At 35.3% G+C, this 24,747-nt stretch overlaps 1 protein-coding gene across 1 annotated transcript in view; it reads left to right on the top strand.

Annotated features, from left to right (window-relative positions):
* GRIK2 (glutamate ionotropic receptor kainate type subunit 2) overlaps positions 1–24,747 on the top strand; it is a 414,190-nt gene that overhangs the window by 134,797 nt on the left and 254,646 nt on the right. Inside the window, exons 3-4 of the mRNA XM_085306980.1 lie at positions 1,857–2,114; positions 22,454–22,635. Of these exons, the coding sequence (XP_085163106.1) occupies positions 1,857–2,114; positions 22,454–22,635 (440 nt within the window). The remainder of the gene's footprint in view (positions 1–1,856; positions 2,115–22,453; positions 22,636–24,747) is intronic.

Genomic DNA, 24,747 nt, shown 5'->3' with positions numbered 1-24,747 from the left:
ACATAAAATGGTTCATTTTATTATGATGGCTCCAAAGCAGGGTTTTAACAATGAGATTTAAGCATTTGACTCATTTTGCTGTTCATGATTACGTCCATCAGTGAGCAGGCAGGCACTGCATCAGAAGTAGTCTGTTTAGATCTCTTAGTAACACATACTCTTGAAGTTGAATGTGGATGAAATATTAATGGGTTTTCAAAGGTACTGTACAAAAGAGCAACCTGAAAGCAAGACAATAATATTCCCAAGTTACTTTTCCAGTGAAGAATAACATAAACGCAAACAAATATCCCTCAATGTATTAGAAAAACTGGTATGCTGCTTATAGAGCAGTGCCATACTACATCACGTGTGAAAGCATTGCATTATTCAAATCTCGGAAGCATAAAAAAAAAGCCCATTGAAAAGCCATCTGGTAGCTATTGCTGTTGTTAGTGATCCCATTTACTGACATTTGCATAAAGCTTGTTGATTACTCTTAGGAAGGGCAATATTAGCATATATATATTTTTTGTTAATCAAGCCAGTCGCTTAGGCCCTGATCCGACACTCAGTAAAGCAATAGGGATCCTGCGCCCACATAAGAAGTTAATTTAAATCCCTTGGGCTATACAGGGATAAAAGGATGTGCCAGCATAGTTTCCAGAAGGCACTTGAAAGGCATAACAACATTTCCATCATGTTAGAAAAGGTTGATATGAACAATAAAACAACTACTTTTGACTYGCTGAGGAAAGTAATATAGCGAGATATGTTTCTAGTGTTTGTTTCCTCAGCTGCGAGGGACATAGATGGTRGTAAAACAGTATTAATCAAACTTCATATCAGTACACACATCCAGATTGAATTATGAAGATACTTTCCATAACTTCTCTCTGCCAAATTAGCTGTTATGTTGAACGATAACCGGTTGTGTTTCAGAACTGCATGCTCATAAAAGCTATAGTAGTGATCTAAACAGAAGCAGACTTGTGCTGAAACTGTGGCCTGTAGTTATCTCTGCTGCCTAATTTTCCTGCCTGGTTTTGGCCTCTGCCAACTAATATTCTCCTGGGTAGTGTCTGAGCATACTGTGGGAGATGATTACACATACAGAYTGTTTCTAGTACCCTGTACTGGAAAGAGGAGAGCTAAGCCACTTGAACGCAGCAGTATCATGTAAATGACTTTCAGGGCCAGTTTTATTTATTAGTATAGATGTAGCAAAACAGAGTATTTCCAGTGTTTAACAAAGCACACTGAATTTGTTCACTGGCAGATAGTATAAGGAATAGATTAGGGAAAATCTTGACCTCTACATTCTAGTAGTCAACGTATATGCTCTTCTGATATACAAATCCGAAAGTCCATTTCAATGAARTTTATCATCTGCTTGCTGCTTAGCTAGAATTAAATCAACTTAACATGCACAGTTTCTGAGTAATTAARTTCTCATTAGAGGTAGTGTTGCTGGATTGAGGAAGAAGTTAATGCTTAAACAACCTAGCTTAGGATACTGTCCCATATGGCCCTTCTCCAAATACAAGACACAGCTGAGCATAAATCTCACATCTTATCAGTGTTTTTTAAAACATACATAACTACTGGCCTTTGACTTCCACTGACATAGGAGTTCATAGCTGAGCACTATTTAGATTTTAAGGGTTGCTATTCATCAGCTCACAGTGAAAGCTTAGAAATTTCTGAAGTTGAAATCGTGTAAATGGAAGTGTTAAACTTGAACAGCAAAGGAGCTCTGTCAGCAATGAAGTTGTATTTCTTGGAGTGCCTTTTAATTAACGTGAATTGTGCGTGAAACCTTTTGGCACACTGCCTTCTTTCCTCTCATCATTGACAGACTTCTGTCTCCTCTTCAGCCTGCGATCAGCTATCCCTTGGGGTGGCTGCCATCTTCGGACCATCCCACAGCTCCTCAGCTAATGCAGTGCAGTCCATCTGCAATGCTCTGGGCGTTCCACATATCCAGACCCGCTGGAAACATCAGGTGTCAGACAACAAGGACTCCTTCTATGTCAGCCTCTACCCAGATTTCTCTTCACTCAGCCGTGCCATCCTTGACCTTGTGCAGTTCTTCAAGTGGAAAACAGTCACTGTTGTTTATGATGACAGCACTGGTAAGGCTAAAGCTTTGGGCTGTGTGCAGATATATTGAGATGTACAAAGAGGTGTGGGGGGGGTCTAACTACTGTATAGCTTTAAGAAATCTTAACCACAAGAAGTTCTATAGGCAAAGTAGTGTCTAACAAGTACTGTGAATTTATTAGCTTAAATATTCCTATACATAGGCTTCACTTGCTGAATTCTGTGTGTTTGAGGTTGCAGTTGTCAATAGATCACAAATCCATCTGTGTTCTCTGCAGTTGCAAACAGCTATGTCTTTCAGTTTTATTTAAAACTTAAATTTTGAAAAAATGGTAACATGAAAGAGGTACTAGTRTACCAGCTCAGATAGGATCCCTGCTTCTGCCTTTAGCCAAGTTAGAAGCAAGGTAAGTAAAAGTTGTGTTTGCTGTATTTGTCTGGAATTTCAGTGTCTACTTATCTCACTCCAAARCCTCTGTTTTGCCCTAACAGTGACATCTTTGAAAGATGATTGAAAAATTAACTTTTATGTGAGGTCTGTCTAGTAGAGGTCAGAACCAAGAGTTGTTAAGAAAATTGGACTCTGTTTGAAGATACAAGGAAGCCGAAAGAGATATCGAACCTTTTTTGAAATGTTACCAACTTCATTCATGCCTCTTAAACTGTTATTGGCAAGAAGAAAGCACACTGAATCTCAAAGTTCAGCAAACTGGACATTCTGGATACCATTGCCATGTGGCACTACTATCTATCTAAATCTGAAATACAAAAATAAAATTAGAAAATAATCAATACTTGTTATATAGTGAGGGTATCTGTAATAAGTCTTTAACTCTGCAAGATAGAGTGCATTTACAGCAGCACATAATGCATGATAACTATCTAAGTTCAAATAAGACGTATGTTTAGTTAGTAAATGGTGAAAAACGGACAGTCAGAGATGGCAATGCCTAAAACTATTTGTAACTGATCTCCTTTTCCATGCATTAAAAAAAAAATCAACAAAGTTTAGAGGCTGTTTTTCTAAAAGTTTGTTGGCTGACTTTGCTAAAGGTATAAGATAATTAAACTTCTTAAGGCAAGAAATAYCTATTTTGCTTATTAAAATTTTCTTGAGATTTTTGTATTCTTTCTTGTTCTGAAATAGGTAAAAAGTGCAAAAAAATCTCAAATTTTAATGAAATGGAAATTAAAAAATTAGTTTGTAGTTCAACTAAACAGTTCTATAATTAGGYTTACATAGCCTTGAAATATTTCACTTTGATTTATATCATTTAGGGACTATATTTATATATGTATATATTTACTACAAGTAGCTTATACTTAAAACAGCCCTTTCAGTTAGAAAACAGCAATGTGTTTTAAGATTTTGAAACTAGCTTGCTCAATATTTTAAAGTAGCTATCTCCCCATCCACAAAAAAAAAAAAAAAATAACCAAAACAAATGTTTTCTGTTTAATAGCCTATTTCAAATTCCACATTTTCTGAAAGGAAAATGTTGAATAGTCATTGCTAGAACTAATCTTGTAAAGAATGTTGTGAAAGAGGGGATGTTAGTATGAATGAAGATGGAGATTAAATTTTTCTTGCATATACTATGATCTACAGACTTTTTTTTTTTTTTAACCAGTGACTTCTATAAACAGTTAAGAGAAAAATGAGCATGAGTTCTTTTAAATGTGGGCAACTGGACTTTAAATGTCAGAAATGAATAAGAAGACTCACAAATTTAGATTGTTAATAAGCATAAAGTATTATTTCTGGAAATATATTCTTACTKTAAATTTATATTTGTTTTTAGAGCTGCCAGACCTCTCATAGTGTGATCCTGACTGTTCCCACTGATAAATAGTAATCCCTGCTACAACATCTTTTTTCTTGAAATCTGTTGCTCTCCGAGGAAACAGGAAAAAAAAAAAAAAAAAAAAAAAAAAGAGAGAGAGAGAGAATGTTTTAGAAAGCAATCCTCCCCCTTTTTGTGGAATTTGCCATAAGTAAATTTAAAGTCTACTTTTTAAAACTGCCAGCTTCTCTTTGTTAGAAGCATCTCCTATGGATACTTCAAAGACTTCAAAGGCGGGACACGCTGCTGAGAAGTCCACAGCATCTCTTGTCTTTGAAGTACCTATGGGAACAACTCTTAGCTCTGAAAAACTGTCAATCTTAAAGAAGTAGAGTTTAAATCTTGCTACAACTCAGCTGCAAACTGTTTTTCTGGAGAAGGAGAGGAGAAAAAAAGAAAAGCTTTTGAAAGGAAGCAGTTATTTAGTTGCGGAAGAGGACATCCCCAACCAGGGACTGAGACAAATACTTAGTGGAGAACCTAAGGTTGAAGCTGAATGTGCTGGCTTGAGCTAGTAGTTAGAAACTAGAAGTATTATAAGACTCCTTATGCCATTYCAGACTTTATTTCAAATCCATTAAAATGAAGGCAATGAAAATAAAAGATTTATCACTGCATACCTGTTTCTTCCATTTAGCCAATGATTCTTTAATATAAGATACATAWCCATCTTATTTCCACTTCCTTTGTTTCTCTTTTACTCACTCTCCTTCTTTTCTCTCCTTTATTGAAAAAYAGTTTAGGATGATAATGCCTGTCCTGTTTTATGAAATTTTATGCCTTTATGAAATATTATGCCTTTTAATCCTTAACGTGGCTTTCTTCAAAACATCCATGTGATGGGATGTGCAGAACAGACTTTCCTCAGAACAGAAGGGAAGTCTGGACTTGAATCTTCTCTTCTTTTGTCCCAACCCTACTTTTCCCCTTTTTTCCATAGAGGAGGCTTTTTATATGTGAATCAGGCCTTAGGGATGGGAATTAAGCTCTGCCTCAGCTTTATGATGTAGTGTTGCTAAGTCAGAGAGGATTACTCCATGGAGCACTGCTGTTTTTCCTTATATCAGTTTGGACATCAGGATATTGGGTTGTCTTGCACTGATCAAACTAGCTGGCCTTTTGTCACAACTTCAGAACTGGTAATGAGGAAAACATGGTAACCTGAAACAGGAGAAAAATAAGGTTTTGTCAAGCTGAAATAGGGACAGAGCTCTTTCTAAAATGATAGTTAACATGAGGGAGAGCAATGAACAGGCAACAGAAACTTTAAAAGGAGAGGATATAGAACCTTAAAAGGAAGGATAAATAGGTACATAAGGTAATGAAGAAAATGCCTCTACAGATGGGATGAAGAAGATGAATAAACTTAAGTTTAATTGCATCTTGTTTTGCTTAGAAGAAATACAGTGCATTACAGTGGGGATAAGGGTATAGGAATAACTATGATCACAGAATGTGCTAAAGTTTTAATATTATTATAAGGCTTTCTACCTTGGTTTTATGGAGTAAGCATTGTGAGAGTTAGTTGATTGGCCTGTTCTTTCATGGAACAAAAAAGGTTGTGACTACATTATCTGCGAATCTGTTTTTGCGAAATATGCCTCCATCTGACATTTTTGCTTTAAGTAATAGCTAGATCCTGTTTCCTTCTGTGATTTTGTTTCTCCCTTCATTTTAGTGTTCACGAGACTTTTTTCATGTAGTCCATCTGTTGTACAGCCTAAAAATTGGCATCAGGCTCTTGAATTGTTCTTGCTAGTTTGAAAACTTAGTATTGTTTCCTGCTGTCATTCTAAATAGCAAAATATGTTTATTTCAATTGGAATTTCCTATTAGGAAACTGAGAGACTTATTTTTTTCCTTAAAATAATTTATAGTCTCTTTGTTAATTAAATATCGATAAACTGTCAATGGATATTAATTTAGTCCTTTGAAGAAAAGGGGGGAAATGGCAGCATGTTCAACAGATGCTTGTCCTATAGGTTTAATTGCTCTCAAAATAGTAATGTAGCTTCTTCAAAATATTAAAATTTCAAGCACATAGTTGAATCTCTATGCTGCAGAAAGTAGATTACATCAATTCTAAATGTAAATTTGTGAATYGTAGAATTCTGGAGCAAGGCATACATAAGCTATAAATGCCAGCACATTTAAATTMCATATTTTCAGTGGCAAATAATGCTTTATGTAGAACAAGTTGATATAAACAGGGTTCTGGGTTTTTTTTCTTAATTAACATTTGTTGTGGTCTTGGGTGAATTAATATAAACACTGAAAATCTGTTGCATCTATGAACAGAAGCCAAGCTAAAAGCTGGGAAAAAAAAGGACTTTGTGTTGATTTTTAGTATTGAACCATTTGGTTAAATTTAAAAGAAGGAAAGAGAAAGATGTCATGTTGTTGATATTTTCACAATTGTGTGTGTGTGTGTGCGTGTGTGTGTGTACAGCATTGATTTGTAAATAAAATTAGAATTTCCTCCTTGTGAAAGTATTAAAATTTATATTATCTTATTTCTGAATATAAAGTTCTGCTACCTTTTGTGATTTTTTTTTTCTGATAATAAAAGAGGACAGCCACTTACCTTTACAGTTATTGTAACTTTAGACTCAAGGAAATTACCTATCTTGGGCAAAAATGGAGGGGGAGAGTGTGACAACAGATGGCTAGCATTACTGAAACATTAGGAAGGAAAGCTTGCAATTGAACCAAAGRTAAAACCTGTCTCAAGAAGAAATTTTAAGCAGAATATATGCAGTGTACTCTAAAGATGAGAAAAAGTGTTTAAGAAACTTTAGAGAAAAGGCAAGCTGAAAAGAAGGAATAGAAAATGAAATGGTCTAAAAAGGGCTGCTGTCTCTCTGTTTTTCTGTAAATGAACTGGGTAACATGTAAATTTATATGAAAAGCTGTTYTCCTTTATAAACATGTCTGCATAACTAGGGTCTATTCAGAGTGGGTCTATAGCAGAATGGGGGAAAAAAGAGTGAAGTAAGTTGAGAGTAATGCATTATTTGTTAAATATTCAATAATAGCAGATTTCACCAAAATCCAGAAGGCAAGACTTCAGTCTTGCTGATCCACAGTAAAAGCCTATAAACTGACATGGCATGCATACAGTAGAATATATTTCAGCACGGAAAGTTTGATACAGAAGGTTAACATTTATTGACGAAGAAATAGTAAGGGAAAAAGGGGAAGAGATGCTGTCTTGAATAAAGATAATCTAGGGCACATGGTCAGTGGTCCACAATACAGCAATGGTGTAATTATCTTAAAGAAAAAAAAAAAGGTGAAATATTGTCACTATAATTGCWTTATTATGGATCAAGATCCATAATRAACCACTAACCATGAAAATTAAGTGAAGGAAACTTTTTCTTCTCCTCCTCTTTAGAATAATCTAACAAAATTATCTAAAGCCAAGAGTCTGATATCAACAAGTATCTTAAATTAGATGTTAACTGAAAAGGGAAMTACAGAAGTAACCGAGTTCTTACAACATTCTTAGAAAGACATTGAAAGACCTTAGAATATATGTTGAYTTTTTTTTTTAATGCTGAAAATACTGAATGCTCATGTATGAGAGCTTCTTGTGTTAGTCCTGGTAGTGAAGTAATGTATGGGAATGGAAAATAATGATTTATTATTGGGGAAGGGCAAAACAGCAAAATATACTTAATGGAATTCAAGGAAATGGTTGATATTAAAACTGGAATTTCTGTTAATAGAATTAGTTGGAAAGTAACTCTAAAGCAAAGAGGGTTCAGGTCAGTTGACRGTTTCTTAAACAATATCAAAAAAAGAAAACAAAMCCAAAAMGAGTTGCCAAAGGACCTAAGTTTTCAAATTACTTGAGTAAGATGCTTTTGAAACACTTAAAATGAAGTAATCTTAGAGCTGTTAATAATTATCAGTTAATAGTTAATGTTAATAATTAAYAGTTTTGAGAACCCATGGATGATAGGTGAAGTTCTAGAAGTCTGGAGAAGGTAGATAAGCCCAGATTTATTCCACCTGTGAGATATTTAGGTAGGATAAAGTGAAGTGGTAGGACCTCTTTATCCTCTCTCCCATTCCCTCCTTCCTGTTCCCTCTTTCTTTCTTTTAATAGTCTGAGTTTCAATTTCTGGCAAAATATTGGACAAATAATCACAAGGTGATGACTAACTGTCCAGATGATTTTGTCAAGAGCAAATAATGTAAAATCAAACCAATTTCCTCCTGTGACAGGTCAACATACCTTATGAGTAAGTAAAAAGCAGTAGATATGATAAATCTTGACTTAAGAAAGTCATACTGTTAAAAGTGACCTTTTTACATGCAAATTAAAGAAACAGAATCATTATAAAATTGTTGTCAAGTGGATGCAAAAAGTAATAAGATATGCTTATTGGTTACAGCTTACTGCAAAGCTGAAAGGATATACTGAACAGAGGTCATTTTATGGTATTAAGATATGCACATTATGTATGCAGCTGTTAAGCTCAGAAGTTGCATCACTCTATACAAATTATTTGTGTTAAAAATATCTTAATAGCTATGTATGAAATGAAAGATTTTGCAATTGTGGATGGTAAGCTAAGCATGAGTCAGCTTCGTAATTACAAAAAAGAAAGCCTAGCAGTGTATTGTACTCAGRTGCATGATGTGGAGTTTCATATGTAAGAAATTCCCAGGTAATTCCACTTTAATCTGCACAAGAAAGACATCACACTATATTACATTGTTATTTGCAGCAGATCTCAAAAAAAAAAAGAGGGCCCCCAGAGTTCTCTATCCTCTGTGTTAATGAAACAGAAGTTAAAACTTGTAGCAGAAAGGATTTAGCTAGAAACATTTAGGTTAGAATGAAGGAACAGATACCCCTGAGAAGTTGTGGCACCTCAATCTTGGGAGATTTTTTTTTTCTTTTTTTCTCCTTTTTGAGTAGCAAAGTTTTCATACTATTTTTCCTGGACAACACAGAAAATACAGGTYAAAGTGATCTCTTATGCCCACTATCAGGACTATTTCCTACCATTGCTGTAACTACTCCTCTGAGTGAAGCCACTATTGAATATGCAGAAATAGTAAATTATAAGTTATTATGAAGTTATGGCACAGATAGTGTTTTCTCAGATTCAATTTATATTAGATGTCAATGAGATGAAAATTATGTCTGTGTAGATTTTGTAGATTTATATTCTGGTTTTGTGCAATTTTCATTAACATTTATTCTAGGTCTAATAAGCAGATGCAGAATCTGCAGTACTGGTGTCTTTTGAAGAGCTGAGATGAGTATGCYGTCTGGAAATAAGTAGACTTGTATATCCTTATGAAAAATTTAGAGGGGGATGAGATAGCTTAGCACAGCATGCTAAAACATTATTTTTGTGCATTTCAATTTGTGCATATAAGTTCAGTAGCTACTTATTCTGTACTTTTTAATGGAATCAATGAATAGATTGATTAATAATATTAATAGATAGATCTGCCTAAGGGAACAATGCAGACTTGAGGCTCCCCAACAATATCAGCTGGCATGGGTGGTGCTGCTCCACATCAGTTCAATTTAGTCAGATAGAGACTGTGACTGCAACTGTAAAAATATCAACATTTTAATAGAATCTTCTCATTGAGGACAAAGAGTTCTTAGTCCCTCCCAATAAACTTGGATTTTGGCAGAACTATAATAATTTAATATCATAAAAACTTTCACTTTTTTTTAGAGAATGAAGAAATATTTCCAGACTTACTACATATTGCATAGTACTTTTTAAGTATAGAGTGTTTCAAGTGCTACACAYAGTAATTCAAAGTGAAAATACAATTTGTAGTTATGTGCTAAGCCTAATTACTGTATTTGTATGTAGGTCATTATTTAATTTGGTGCATTTCTTTTCTAAGAAATTTGTTTTATCATTTGTTCTGTAAAGCTTGAAAATATTTTGCTGGAGTTATATAGAAGTGCTAGAGGTAAGGAAGATTTTGTAAAGTTAATATTTCACTTTCAAAATTTTAAAATATTTTTAGGTTATGGAAATTTAGAAATTTTTTCAACTGACAGTCTGAAGAGAAACAAGTTAAATTCAGTTTKTTTATCGGTAAATCAATCTGTAGTACTTTGAGAATAATTCTATAGCAATTAAAATTAATTGTTTGAAAAAAAATTAAATGGCATCAAATTAAACACATAATGTGTAAGTCTAGCTTATCTTTTAGGGAAACATACTAGAGGCWCCCCCTGCTTTTGCCAAAAACTGAATTTGGACTTATATGAGCAAGATATGGTGTCTGTGTTCTTATAAAAAAGATGATTGTATAGTTAAAAACAAAAATGATATAAATCTAAGTATGTTACAGCATTTTTCTATAAGATTAAAGAGCAGAAGTGAAGATAGTATTTTCAGAAATTATTGGATTGTCAATGAATATACTCCAGAGAACACTTTAAATTGTTTTGCTTTTGTGGCTTCATAAAAACTTAAGAATTTAAGTCTTATAGAAAAAAGGCTAGGGAGCTAGTACTGAAGCCTAGTACTTCTTATTCACTTATTTTCAAAAAAGAAAAGATGTCAAAAAAAATAAAAAAAAAAAAAAAAAAAGAAAAAAAGAAAATGGAACCATAATCAGTATCATATCTTGCCTATGCATAAGCTTAAACAACTCAAAATTAGCCAAAAGCACCGCACTTCTACTTTAGTATTAGCAATTTTGTTCTCTGTTTGGAGGAATGTTGTGAAATATGCTTGAAACATCAAGCACTGTGTGAATCACTGTCAGTCTTTGATCAAATATTCCCATCTTCATTTCCAGATTTTTCTTCGCTCATGCGTGCTGTCACTCTTATCAACTTTTGTAACAAAAAATTAACTGCTTTTGTTTCCAAGAAAAAATGTGTGTATTCAGTGCTATTTACCTAGCAGAAATTCCAGTTTAAAATGTTCACTTATGCTTCTTTTCCAACCAAGTCTACTCAGATCTCTAATAAATGTTATTTCTTATATAATGTGTTATAGTTTGGTACAACAGTGATACTTCCATGGTGGCTGGAAATTGTTAAACTTGTTCTACTGCTTTTTTACATTGATTCTGACAGCTTTGACAAAAGCCATTTTTTTCCTTTTATTGTAATAGATCACTTTTTGCTCTTTACCCTCATTAATGCTTATAGATAGCAGTCAYTTCAGAGGTCATACTTCCCCCCATTAAATTGTGTCCAAGAATTCTTATTGAAACACACAGGACTATTAATTGTCACTGCTGTCATCACCACTGTGCTCTGAATTAAAGCTAAAGCTTTCAGAGTACTTTCACTTGATAATGACAAAACTGAGTAACAACAATATTTCAAATCATGCTTATTATAATAGTTAGTGTCACATACATAAAGGAATGTTAGGTGTTATTGGAGACCAGAAAAACAAGGCAATTCTTATATAGAAGCCTTAATGCTTAGCAATGTTTTCTTCCATTATATTATCTTTTGATTATTTTCATACTTTAAGTATAGAGGTAAGGGAAGGAATAGACAAATCTGTTTTTTTTTTCTGGCTGCTATGTGTTGCAGCTTGTATGTACTCAGGGGCTATAAACAAACTCATTTGCTTCATTTTCTCATGATGTCCTTAAAGACTAAAATCTTTCCATGAACTTGAGGTATTTTCTGAACTTGTACAGTGCATTGATTCCCTCTTGTGGAACTGTGTGGGATGGGGTAGAGGGTAGAGGGCTTTTTTTTCATTGTAGTGCAGAAAGTCAGTATTGGAACAGAACAGAATCCAGGAATTGACTGAACTGGGGTTGGCTATTTCAAAGTAACTACAAAACAAGGGCACGCAAATGCTCTGATGTGTTCATTCACATATTTAAGGAAAATAATAAAGCAGATGTACTTCAATTCCATCTGGTTATGTTCAAACAGCTGTAAAGTAAAATGGATTTAACGTTCATATGCTGAGACTCAAGACACAAAAAATAAGTGATACGCACAGTATCACAACRGAAATCTGACTGCCTGGAGTTAAACTGGTGTCTTTGTTTTTCTCAGTCAGTGATTCTAACCGTAAAGCTAATCTCCTGTCAACGGGTTCTTAGCAGTCTCAACTTTGATATTAATTCTGATTGTTATTTTAAATACTGCTGCTTTTCTGTACTGAGAAATTCTATTCCAAAAGAAAAACTTGCTTTTTAGTCTAAAAGAAAGTAGCCTTCAACCTAGAAACTTTTAATAATCTCTTAAATCTCATAATAATGAAGTTTGTGTCTCACATACATACACCCACACTCATAAGTCCAGTTAAAACATACACATCTGCTTTTTTTTTTAGTTTTAGAAAGGAACATTTTCCCATTAATATAGTATTTATCAGTATCTGCAATGAGTCCAGACTGAAAAAATCTAGAGATGCTGTGCTGTAAGTCCTCCTGAAGTCCACCACTGATTACATCAGTATTACTCTGTGGAACTTCAGGTCAGGGAGTAAAAGAAAAGGTCCCCAACCTGCTTTCATATACCTATATCACTTTTATGAGTACAGTGGATGTTAGGTTCTCCAGTGAAGTAGCCTATGTTTGTTTGAGCTGTCACTGGTCAAAGACAGAAAAAACTGCTGGTGGTAATGGTCTTATCAGGTCTCCCCTGCCCATGGTAGACAGAGTGGCAGGAAGTCAGTGCCACTCAAAGTTTGCGGGCTGGACTTTCTCTCCTACTGTGCCTAGAGGGCACTAGTTACTGTATCTGAGCATAGATTTGAACCCCAAGACAAGGGCAAGATAGGCATCAGTTCCTTAATCTTTAGAGCTCACATCAATTTTTGGAACCAAAGACATTCTGCCCCCATATACACTTTACCTTTGAAATAGTTTATTTTTAAATGAAGGAAACTGTTATGCCTTTAATGTGAAAATAGATATCTATGAATTCTAAATAATAACCTTTGTAACTCATGCAAAATTATCTGATTCTTGATAAATATCTAGTTGTCTGTGATAGAGACAGACACCTTAACAAGTCAACATGAGTCAAGATGAATGTTGGGGGACTGCATAGTTTTTAACAGTGAGAGAGCAAGTGAGTGAGAGGTGAAGTTCTTAGTCCTAGAAATCTTGTCCTAGCAGACAATTATGTCAATAAATGGGTTGTTGGCATCAGAACCATGATTCTCTGAACTCTTGTATCTGGAAAAGAARCTTTAGTCTCAGTTCAGTCTAGACAATAAACACTACTAGAAGATGTGGATTTGGGAAAAGAAATGACAGGAGAGAGTTAGCTAACTAAAAAGTATTCTCTGATTACTGGCATGACTTTCATCCAAGAGGATGAAAATGTATTCATTTGAAAGTAACATAGCTTTTCTCTGGCCTTTCATACTTGATGATACACAACTGTTTTTTCAATGTGACTGAAACTTTTATTAGTGAATTCCTCAGAAGAAATAGATTTTTCTAAAAACAAAGAAAAAGCAAGCCCTTGAGATCCAATTATTCCTATCTGCATTAAATGCTGTTTTTGAAGCACTGTACCTTCTTTAGAGGTGTTTGTATGTGCCATATATGGGGCCAGCGAAGCCTGGAATGAATTCATCAATATATGGGTGAGTATGACAACACAGTCTAAGGGTGTTCTCATTCATAAATAGGAGTCCTTCTCTATCTCTGAAGAAGACTTAGGGAGTCTTCTTCATAAAGTACACTTTGATAATGAAGTACAGGTAGTTTGAAGCTACAGAGCCTCCTCTATACCCCTACATTTTTTTACACCTCTTCCCATCCTCCTCGAGGGAAATTTTGGCATACAAATAAACTTTCAGAGTTAATTCTGGCAAATACTGTTATTGTCATAGGTGACTAGTGTATCTAGGTTTGCCCTAATGAATCCAGTTTTTAAWTTTTCAGCTGAAATTATTCTAAACAGAACAGCTCTACTGACAAGGGTCTTGTTAAATAGGATTTACTTTGGCAAGATAGCTACTGAAGTTAGTTATTAGATATTTTTCCTTCATTTTAGTGATGTACTGTTATCATTTTTCTGGTAGGAATCAAGATGAACAATAGAAAAATATTTATGTCAGCATAAAATGAGAGAACTTTGAACTTCATGTCACCTTCATTGAATTACAGAGTATTTTTAATATTGCAAATTGAAAGCAGCATAAACCTCTAATGCAGTGTCATATACGTGTGTGTGTATATAGGTAGTGTTCTGATTACTGTCTAATGCCTGTGTTCTGACTACAAGGCAGAAGAAAAATGCTACAGCTAGTAACAAGGAGTTGGATTAAATGTGTTTACAATAAGTAAATAAAATTTTCTGGACTAAATATCTCAAAGTTTCTTTCTTAAAGCACACTYTCTATTAAGGACACTTTATACCTTTTTAGTCCTGTATTTAAGTGGGTTTAAATATAACTGATGACAATTTTAAAACTGCTGTATATTGGCAGCATTGGGTAAAATAATCTTAATGTAGTAGAAAGGCTAAATATGAATACATGCCAATGCTCCATCAATCTTTCCTTTTCTTAATTTCTATTTTCTTCTTTGTACTTTTCTTAATGATGTTTCTGTATCATGCCCTTATAACTAAAGAAGCACAGAGCAGCTCACTGTTTATATAGTCCTGCTAGCAGGTGCAATTTCTCAAAGATTGATTTTTTTTTCTTTTTTTCTCAATTAATCCTTCACTAGAGGTTTTTTTTTTAGTGGAGGATGAGGCAGCTAGAACTATTCCTGAGAATTCATAAGTAATCTGTTCAAGATGTTCAAGATTTGTGAATCATTCTTTAATAATGAAATGTTCATTTGAAGCATGCTATCAATGCCCAATAAACTGGTATTCTCTTCTTTTCTACTCATATGCATTTTAAAGTCTAAAATGCAAGGATATTTTTTCTGAAACATAAGCAGAAAAACTGGGKGGGAGGGGGTTGGGGGAAGAAGAGGAGAAAGGTACTGAGAGGTGTGGGAGGAGAGACTCTTCTGAAAACAGAAAAAAACCCCTATCCTGACAGCTCAACAGGGAAATATATTACTGTTTTTGAATTTTGTGAGATTTAGAAGATAGGACTAGCCTTTAAAAGAGAATTAGTGTTCTTTTGTACAGAAAAAGGTTCATGTGTTCTGCCTATTGCAAAGTACATTTGCTTGTATTCTTCCTGTGCAGCACAAAGGCAGCATTAATGGAAATGATAAATAGTTTGATGAGCTGGCCAGGTGGCGTAGCAATGGCTTGCAAGACTGCTGAGCTGGAGACACAGGTTTTAAAACAAACTTGGGACTCTTGCTTCCTGGACTGGTTGAAGTTGAACATGTCGAGGAGGTAATGTGATTGATCTCTTTGGAGGAAGCTGCCAGCTGGAGAGCTCACAAACTGCTCCTTCAGGATTCTCCTTAAAGATGAATTGATGGCAGCTTCTGAAAAGAGTTACTCACACCGCCTTCTTCCCAGCCATTCAGAGGTAAGACTCTATCACAGTGGTTGCTAAAAGAAGGAATTGAGAGTTTAAAGGGACAGGAAAAAGGTATCCCTGGTGAAAGAAACTGCAGGAAGTACATTCCTAAACGCAGCAATTATTTTGCTTCTACACTGTTGTAAAATAGATTTTTCAGGAGCATGGCTACAGAAATTATTATTTTTTTATCACCACACTGGAATCCTGTAATGAAATAAAATAAGAGGTAAGCATTTCATCTGAGAGCTGTATTTCATTTTATATTGTAAATCAAGTTATATAAAAATGCCCCAGGCTGAAATCTGTGCTTTTGTGTTGACAAATATCTCCTCAAAAGCATGGTGAAGAAATGAATTGTTTTGTCCTTAGCTTCACTGTCCTTGCAGCTCTCCTAGTTTGCTCCTCTCTTCATTGGAGGCTTTGTTACCTCTTTTTTCTGATTAGAAAGAGCTATAGGAAGTGCTTTTTTGAAATTGTTAATCCAGAAACTTATTTCTCTGTGTGCAACCACTGGCTAGTCTGATCCTGAGTAACCATCTGGTCCATTTCATATGTTTAACAGACAATAGTAGAGAATGTTCCTTTGTGACTTCCACTAMCTCAGAAAATTAAGAATAGTTAATGTATAAATACTCAGTGTTTTTTGACCTAAAGTTACCCTGTATCTAACGCTTTTATTCATATACACGGAGGGTAGAAAGGTAACAGTGCAGCCCTGTGGATGAACTGGACACAGTAAGAGGGAGCAGTCCGTCGAGAGCCTTGGGGGCTTCAGTCATCCAAATGAGCTGTAATAGCATGAGGAAGAAGTAACAATACAGATRAAAGAAATTTGGCAACATCTAAAATTTAAGTGAACAAGGAACTACTTTGTGTCTTGCAATACCTGGCGAATTCAGGACTGTGAGAAACAGTCTAAACAAGCTAGATCTCATTTTGATAAACAGAGGACACAAGTTTTAGTGAGGGAAGCTTTAAATGTACCACATGCTGTAACTGACTGTGGAAAATGAAACTTCAAGCACAGTGGCATAAGTTATTTACATGTTATGTGGATTCCCTGTTTACTCCTGAACTGTGTGGTGTTTGGATACTTCTGGTTACTTCTTGGCCCATGCACCTACTTCCTACAGAAATGACGCTGCTCTGGAGGGGTGGGAAGAGAAGAGAGGTGACCCCCAGCTGTCAGAAAACATTACTGTCCCCACCTGGCCCCAGGTGTTACCCGTAACATGTGGGAGCTTGTTCTTTCAGGTTGCAGATAGATCTTCTCAGTACTTTGATTTTTTTCTTTTCTTTCCTTTTCTTTTTTTTTTTTTTTAGGTAACTTTTTTAGCTACTATTTAGTATTTAACCTAGAAAAGATAGGAAAAAAAAATTATTCAAAATGGTCAGACTACATTGCAGACAAAACTGTCTTAAGTCAGGGACTCTTATTCAATGCTTGTCACAAATGCTTGTCTTCCTTTGCTGTAGRAGACAATAGTTTCTGTGTATTCACAAGTTACACTTGATCCACCAAGATTTCTCCAGTGCGGTGATGGGTAGCGGAGGAGACTGAAGGTGTTCTGCGTTAACAGTTTTCTGTTTCTTTGCATGCCATATTTTTTCTACTATTACATGGGCCGCAGTAATGGGCCCGGCTTGGGTCTCCCGTGGCCGCAGTCCCTCAGGGGCTTACATACCCACCACGGCAGGGCGCCCCTCTCCCTGCAAAACCCTCGCACCAACCTGTCGGGTTTCTTTTCTGAATGTTTTTGAGCGTTTTCTTTTGGCACCCATGTTCACCTCCTCACCCCCACAGCCTTGGTTACCCTGGCTTCAGAGCCGGCTAGAGCCGGCTGGAACTGGCTGGAACCGGCGCATGCTGGTCGGACACCCGGCCGCTCCCCCTGGTTCTTCGCAGCCCTTCTGGTTCCTGCTGGTCACAGGCAATAATCTCCAGCAAGTCTCAACTCTATTACCTTCACGCGAGTGTAACGGAGAGGTGGGGGTAAAGCGAATAGGTACTTTTGTTTCTCAGGTTAATGATATGATTTTTACTGAGGGAATTCATTTGGCAGTTTTTCTTCTGGTCGGAAAAAAAGAAATTCTCCTCATGTGCCATAGTTCTACACCTAATGCAAATAATGCATCACAGATATTAGAAACAAACTGTATTTTGTCAGGTCTGTTAAAAATGAGAGTAGCAGATTCAACTGTAGGTTTTATCTAGTTCCTAGTTAACGGTGTGGAAGAAAACTTTGAGCTTTTGCTTTATGTTTGGTAGAGTTTTCTTTTGAAGTGTGAGCTACATCTGAAAAAGCTGGACTAGCATCCAGACTCTCAAATCCCACAGATACTTTAAAGAGGAGATGGTATTTCTCAGCACTTTACCAGCCTGTGCTCTTATGCAGAATTAAAAGCACCCCACAGCGGCACGCTAAGCACTGTATGATTTTTGTTCTGTGAGGTGTTTCTTTGTAGGGTAATTATTGTGAGAGTTACTGCCTCTGCCATAGCTTCAGGATAATTCCCTGCACTGTGTTTTTTCCATAGTGCCATATCTGTGGGACTCTGTGCAGGAGGCGGCAGCCTCTGCAAGTCAGAGATTTTTGCTCTCCGGAATAGTTCCCGAGGGAGCTTAGCAAGCTGGAAACTGTTGAATTTGTGCCATTGTGGATTTATTTTATGTGTGATTGAGAATGAACAAATACTTATTGTCATGGATGGCCCAGTGGACTACCAAAGGGAGTCATTTAGTAGACTATAATATGTTWTGTGGCCAGCATAATTCATCTGAACTTAATAAATATTACTGGGGATGCATATCCAGAGGAGACAATGAAAAATACGCTATCAAAATCCTACAAATAGAAATGTGTTAACTGTAGTTGTTACTGTAATTAAATGTTAGGGCACACACTGAAARTACGAACAAGAATACTACACATTAAAAGCTTAAAATTCTTCTTTTTTTTTTTTTATTTTACATTGATGAGGACAAGAGAAAAAAACTTAGCTTTGAAATATCTGGAATTTTATGTCTCAGATGTGCTTTTTCTTTAAAATATGTTTTGAGAAAATTCAATGATTACTATGTATGTATCTTGAAAATTAGAAGCCCTAAATATTTTTTTTTCATATGCTTTCATTCACCTTTATACTGCACCAGCACTAAGGTCCAGTCAGTGCACTGGAGATGTGTGTATTTTATGGTTTTCCTCCTATCTCTTTTCAGGTTCCTCTGATTGTTTCTGTAGTGTCCCTGCTCCTATCATGAAGTGATACTTTGATGTTTTTTGCTTATCATCTCTTTCTCAGATGCATAGATTCACCTAGCAAGCAATATGTAGCCCCTGTTATACACACATGCAATTGCTTTTGGACTCCAGGGAAAACYCTTCAGACTGTATGGCTCAATTGTTTCTATCTTGTGTATTTCTTAATGGATAAACTTCTGTGCACTAGGTAAAATACTTTGTAGCTATCAGAAAATATCGATTAGCAGTCTCTGTCTCTGGCAGAGATGCATGAACACATCAGGACTGCTCTGCTCCGTTGGTGTTCACATCACACAAAAAAATTAAACCTAGGCCAACTTCCCCCAACCTGTGTTGTAGAGAGCTTTCCATCTCTTCAACAGATCATAAGGTTCTTGTACATTACATAACAAGTATCAATTGTCTTTAAAGTTCTCCTTTTTGCTTATAGAGGTACTTCCTCAAAATTCTAGCAGTTTCAGGTTATGAATTTAGAAACTTATTTTTTGTAGGTATCTGTTTCCATCCAGTGATGCCAGTAGATGCTGCCCTTGTTTTCATCCATATTTGACATAGTATTTCATGTTTAAGCTCCAGAATTTCTCACTGTCACCAGAAATCTTTTACTGATACTCTGAAGGGAATAACATTCCTGAATAGTTTTGTTTTCTGACTGATTTTTTGTTCAGACACTGCACTTACCAGAGGGTTCTCACTGACAGATTTTAATTGCTCTGGTATTAGTTCCTGCAACTGTTAATCTTTTTCAAATTTTGGATGGATTTTTTGTTTCTCTGTGGAAGCCCTACCATGGCAAGATTTATGAAGAGAAAGATTTCCTTTTTTTTTAATTCTTGAACAGGCCATTTAGGCTCATAAGGAGAACATGGAGGTGCCCACTTTGCTCACCTTCTTGGATAATGCTCTGAAGCAGAATGAAGCTTGGAAGAAACTATTTAAATTGCTGACTCTCACTCCCTGCAGTCACTGTCAGCCATACAATATATACTTATATCAGAATAGTATTGCAAGACATCAACTTCAAAAGCTCCTCTAATCACAAAATGCTTCTCGCCATTTGGTAACAATCATTGGACCTACAGTAAAAAAACAAAATGTTAAAAAAATCTGTGCAAGTAATGTGGCTAGATCAAGGGAGCTGTCTATTTACAACATCTTACATTTATTCAATATTTTTTTTAACTTCTTACACTTGCTACAGAGAAAAGTAGCTGCCTTCTTTTCATTCCTTCTGGCCCATCTTAATGTTCCCTCACAATCTTAAATACCCTTCCTGTCTCCAAATTCAGTGATGGATTTAACACTTGAGAGTATGAGTAAGGCATAAAAATTAGACACTCTGCCCTTATAAGTAAACAATTCTTTAAAAGAACAAATAGCATGTGATCAAGAAAGAACAATCAGATTTCCTTTTAACCCTTGGGATAAGAAAAATACTGAATTTGCTACTTACATAGAAGTGATCATGAAGTTCAACTTTTTTATGTCTAACATGATCAAATTAATTTAATAATTGTTTCCGTAAACATAATAAACTTCATCTTAAAGTTGTTCTGAGTCGAGAACACTGCATAAGAGAGTAAAGCTGCTTCTGTCTCTTTTGCTATTTTTGAGTATTTCAGCAATAGAAGGTGCTGAAGATCTCTATACATTCAAGTTCGTTTGTTCTTTTTTTTTCCTCCCCTCTCCAGTCTCCTAAGTTTGCCTTTTTTCCCTCCTGTGTTATTGTTATTCCCCATGTGTCATCACCCTATTGTACAGGGTGATGTGACTGATTCAGATAGGTATGTACCACCAGTTCACTTACTGGCAACTCATATGTAGTTTGTCTGTTATGCAGCAATGCATTTTGCAGCACTACCTGATTTGAACTGACCTGGCTGTTTGAAAGACTTCTATTTGCCTGCCTTCTGAATCATATTTAATCAGTGGAGCCTCAAAACCCTTGAATTCTTCTTCTTCTTTTTTTTTTTAATTATTTTTTTTTTCAGGCAGTCTATCATACTACCCGTCCCATATTGCTACTCTTGTGCTTTGTAAGAGTTCATAAATGGAAGATGCATGGGTATTAGAGCAAGTGAGAAGCTTACTTGGTATTCTTAAATTGACTACTTCACAAGGTTATCCTCATGGAAAAGCTATTCCAGAACACCTAGCTAGTCTAGACCTATGTTAGAACTCTACTATGATGTTAGCCACTGTTTCTATCTCCTGTCATAAATCCCTCAGAGAAGATGCATTTGTGTAGAGTGCTCAAAGCTTTTGTGGGTTCATAGATACCTACAGACTTCCCCACTCTGCCCTTGGGCATAAGAGGTCTACTGGAGTCCGCTGCCAGATGCCTGCACCTGCACTCTTAATTTAGGAAGGTTTAACTGAGTAAAATAATATAATATTTATATTATGCTTTTTGCTCCAGATAATTTCTGCAGAAGCTGTTGAGAGGAAAATGTGGATCCTAGGCAGAGTTGAAAAAGAGAGGATGATGAAATAGAAGACTGTTTTTATTTTCACATATATTCAAATAGTCTGCTTCTGCTGAAGTAATTAGAGTTAACTTTTAAAACTTGAAGCTTCATAACAAAAACTCAGAACTCTCTCAGTATTATGTTATTAAAAGACTACTGTGTATTGGGAAAGAGTTATGTATAAAACAAAATTGAACTCCCTGTCAAAGGTTATCACATTCTTACTGAGGCCATAGAATAGTTTTATATACCATTACAAGAGCATATTTTCCTGAAATCAAGACAACTTTGACATCCAATTGTAACCAGGAAGAATAATAAGAGATAAAATAAARTATCAGTTTTTTTATACTGCACAATGCTCCTTGTGATGATATCATAGRATAGCTTTCAGGATTAGTAAGTACTAATAAGTCATTTCCCTTAATATTTTTGATGGAAAGAAGTAAGTAATTTCAGATATTCATTTAGGCCTTGATGCTGTTTAGTTGAAATCCTAAGTAGAACTCCCATTTTCTTTTTGGTGGCTGGGTGTGTTATGTGTGCACTGGGAACATACGATGAACCCTTGTTCCTGCCACTTAGTGGAATATTTTCCAATGCAAAGAGGTTAGCACAGTAGAGTACATTTTTTTTTTGCCAATTTTAAAGCTATACCATGCACTGTCATGCTGATGTGAACCAAAATATTTTTGGAAAAATGCTTATGCATGTTAACTCCATAGTAAAAACTAAGTAGAAGTAATGATGAAATAATTCAAAGTGGAATTGTAGTGTACTGAAGAGGAATGCAATGCCATGTGTTATCCATTCATGCTTTTTGCTGCTGCTGCTGAAGTGTGTTTTGTTAACTGTATAATCAAGAAAGAAGAATTTATTTAGTAGTATCACATAGATTATATGAGAATATACTACAGTGCTGAAATGAACTATGTAAACCTGACAGATTAGCTAAGAGAATGGCTAGTCTGCCTGCAGTCTAGGATACTTCTTTAATTGAATCAGAATCATTATATGCATTCTTTCAAGAGAAATGTCATAGTTCCATGATAATGCTACAGGCAGATTTACCTTAAATTTGAAACTAATCCGAACTGAGGATCATTACTGTCTGTTAATAATAAGGGAGAAGAAAAGACCTGTGAAAAGAAAGTACTGAGATTGCAGATGTGTATGTATATGTGTATATATATGTGTGTGTGTGTGTGTATAAATAAGATTTCTATTTATTAGCTGTAGCATGTTGGGAAGAGTGAGAAATTCAGGAAATTGTGAATGTTCATAATAAGCTGCTCTGCTAGCAAGGTCAGCTTTTAGTTTTAATAATTTTCTTTTCTTTTGTCTCCTGTATTTTCTTTAAGGCCTTATTCGATTACAAGAGCTCATCAAGGCTCCATCACGGTACAACCTGAGACTAAAAATTCGTCAGTTGCCAGCTGACACGAAAGATGCAAAGCCATTGCTAAAGGAGATGAAAAGAGGCAAGGAATTCCATGTAATCTTTGACTGCAGCCATGAAATGGCAGCAGGCATTTTGAAACAGGTAATCCTTATTTTGTTGTAGATAGCTTAATCTTCTTCATCCCTAACAAATACAAGTAATACCCAATCTTAACAGCATTAAACAAGCAGGAGAATTGTGTATCAGGTTTACTGAGGCCTAACTGAAAATCAGCCGAGAACTTCAGAGCTAATTTTATTGGTGACTATAACGATAGCTACTTTCATTATGATTTCTAAAGAAGCAGATTAATCAGCCCATGTACAGGGGGAAAGGTGTTTCCCCATACACTTCATTTGATAAAAAATGAGTATTGCAGCTATGGAGGTTTGGTACTTTGRAGAATTGATGCCAAGGTTTAAAATACTTGTTTAATATACCTTTATATAATGATTTTTTTTTAATTGCAGCTTCTGAATGGTATATTTGTAATCAGATGATTGAGATTTGAATATTATCTTTTAACAATAGAAAACCTAGCATTGTTCTGATTTAGTAGGTCACTTGAATACCTTTTCAAATTAATTTCTGTACTAGATGACCACATTAAGATGTTCCATTGATACAAGTAATAGATATTTTTAGAGTCATATTGTTCTTGTGCCAATAATAGGAGTGCAGAGTGGCTGAGTACCCCTAGATAGGTGCTCTGCAAAGGTGCTTGTTCTGTTCTGTACAAGATAAATAGGTAAAATTTAGCAGAATCCCAAATATTTACTCTCTGTTTACTGAAGAAGCAGATTCCACTGGTGTCTTCCAAAACTATCATCAGAGAAGGTGGCAAGCGGTATGCAAAGGAAAGCTTATAGAAAGCTTGCTGTAAAGGTGAAATATGCAAAAGAGAATATGCAAAAGAAGTGTCCTTGTAACTCACCTTTAGTAAGCTGGCCCCAGAGACTGAGAATTTCTCGTTTTTGGAAGCCATTTTTCTCATAGGTTTTTAATTGAGCTATGCCTTGTGATAAGAGAGATGAAACAAAACGGTATTCTACATTTCTAATGCTCAGCTTTCACTGATTTTAATTCATGTTTATATTGTATTTACCATCATGCTATATCATTTTGATTTGAATTAGAAAGTAAACACATTAAGATTTGAAAAAAACCCCACATCTAATTAAAGGAACTCTGGGGGATTTTTGTGTGAGGAATTAAAATGCTAAACAAATACTAGTGAACRTACATGTATATTATCCTTATTCGTTTCTTTATCGTGCATTGATTAAAATGCTTTTATGAATTCTTAGAAATTTCAAACCTCTGTCAGTGATATTTGCTCTTCATTATGCATAAGCCATGATATTTAGTCTATTTAGCCCAAATCACTGAATGTGCATTTAATTATTTCAGTATCTTAAAAGTGCAGATGAAAAGTATATAATAGTGGCAGTATAAAGCTGTAACACTAAGTCCATTGAGGTACATTAATTATATTGTACCTCATCGTTTTCAGGTGAAAGGAAACATTTCTTTCACAGTATGCAACATTGTGAAAAACAGATATGACTAGAGGCAAATGGGAACAAAGTTAAAAGTATTGTGTTTTTAATCATGGCCCAGGACCTAAGGATGACCATTCAGCCTCTTTAAATGAAATTATAAACTGTTCTAGAAAACTTCTCTGCTTATCCTAAGGACTATAGAAGGAAATTGYAGGAAGAATTCTTTTGAGAATGTTCAAATTTTCATATAAATTTCTATATTTTTTAAGCTTTCCAATCAGCTCCAATATTACTATGTTTTAATGTGTCTACATTTGATATTCATACAGCTGAATGYGAGTTCTTACTGTCAGAATTGACAAAAAGGACTATATTTGTTGTCACTTAGTGATTCCAAATATAGTATTTATATTTTTTTTGTAAAAAATAATTTAAGAATCTGCAAGCTATTAGTTAAGCACTGAAAGGACAAACTTTCAGAGGCATGACAAGGAGTTTCTTCTTGGGAGGATAATTGTTTGCAAGGATAAAGAATGAAACTGGGAAGAAAACTTGTAGAAAATAAATTTTGAGAGGCCAATGAAATGAGAACTACTGTTTTCTGGCCAAAAATATATCATGAAAGTTTTTTTTTTTTTGTGGTGGGGGGCACACATCCACACAGCATAATTAAATTAAGGCAAATCTCAGTGGTAACATCACCAGGCAACCA

The sequence above is a fragment of the Rhea americana genome, unplaced genomic scaffold (genome assembly GCF_003343005.1).
Source record: "Rhea americana isolate MKP2758 unplaced genomic scaffold, rheAme1 scaffold_25, whole genome shotgun sequence".
NCBI lineage: Eukaryota > Metazoa > Chordata > Aves > Rheiformes > Rheidae > Rhea > Rhea americana.
The sequence above is the reverse complement of the archived record's forward strand: the minus strand, read 5'-3'. Positions and strand labels throughout refer to the sequence as shown.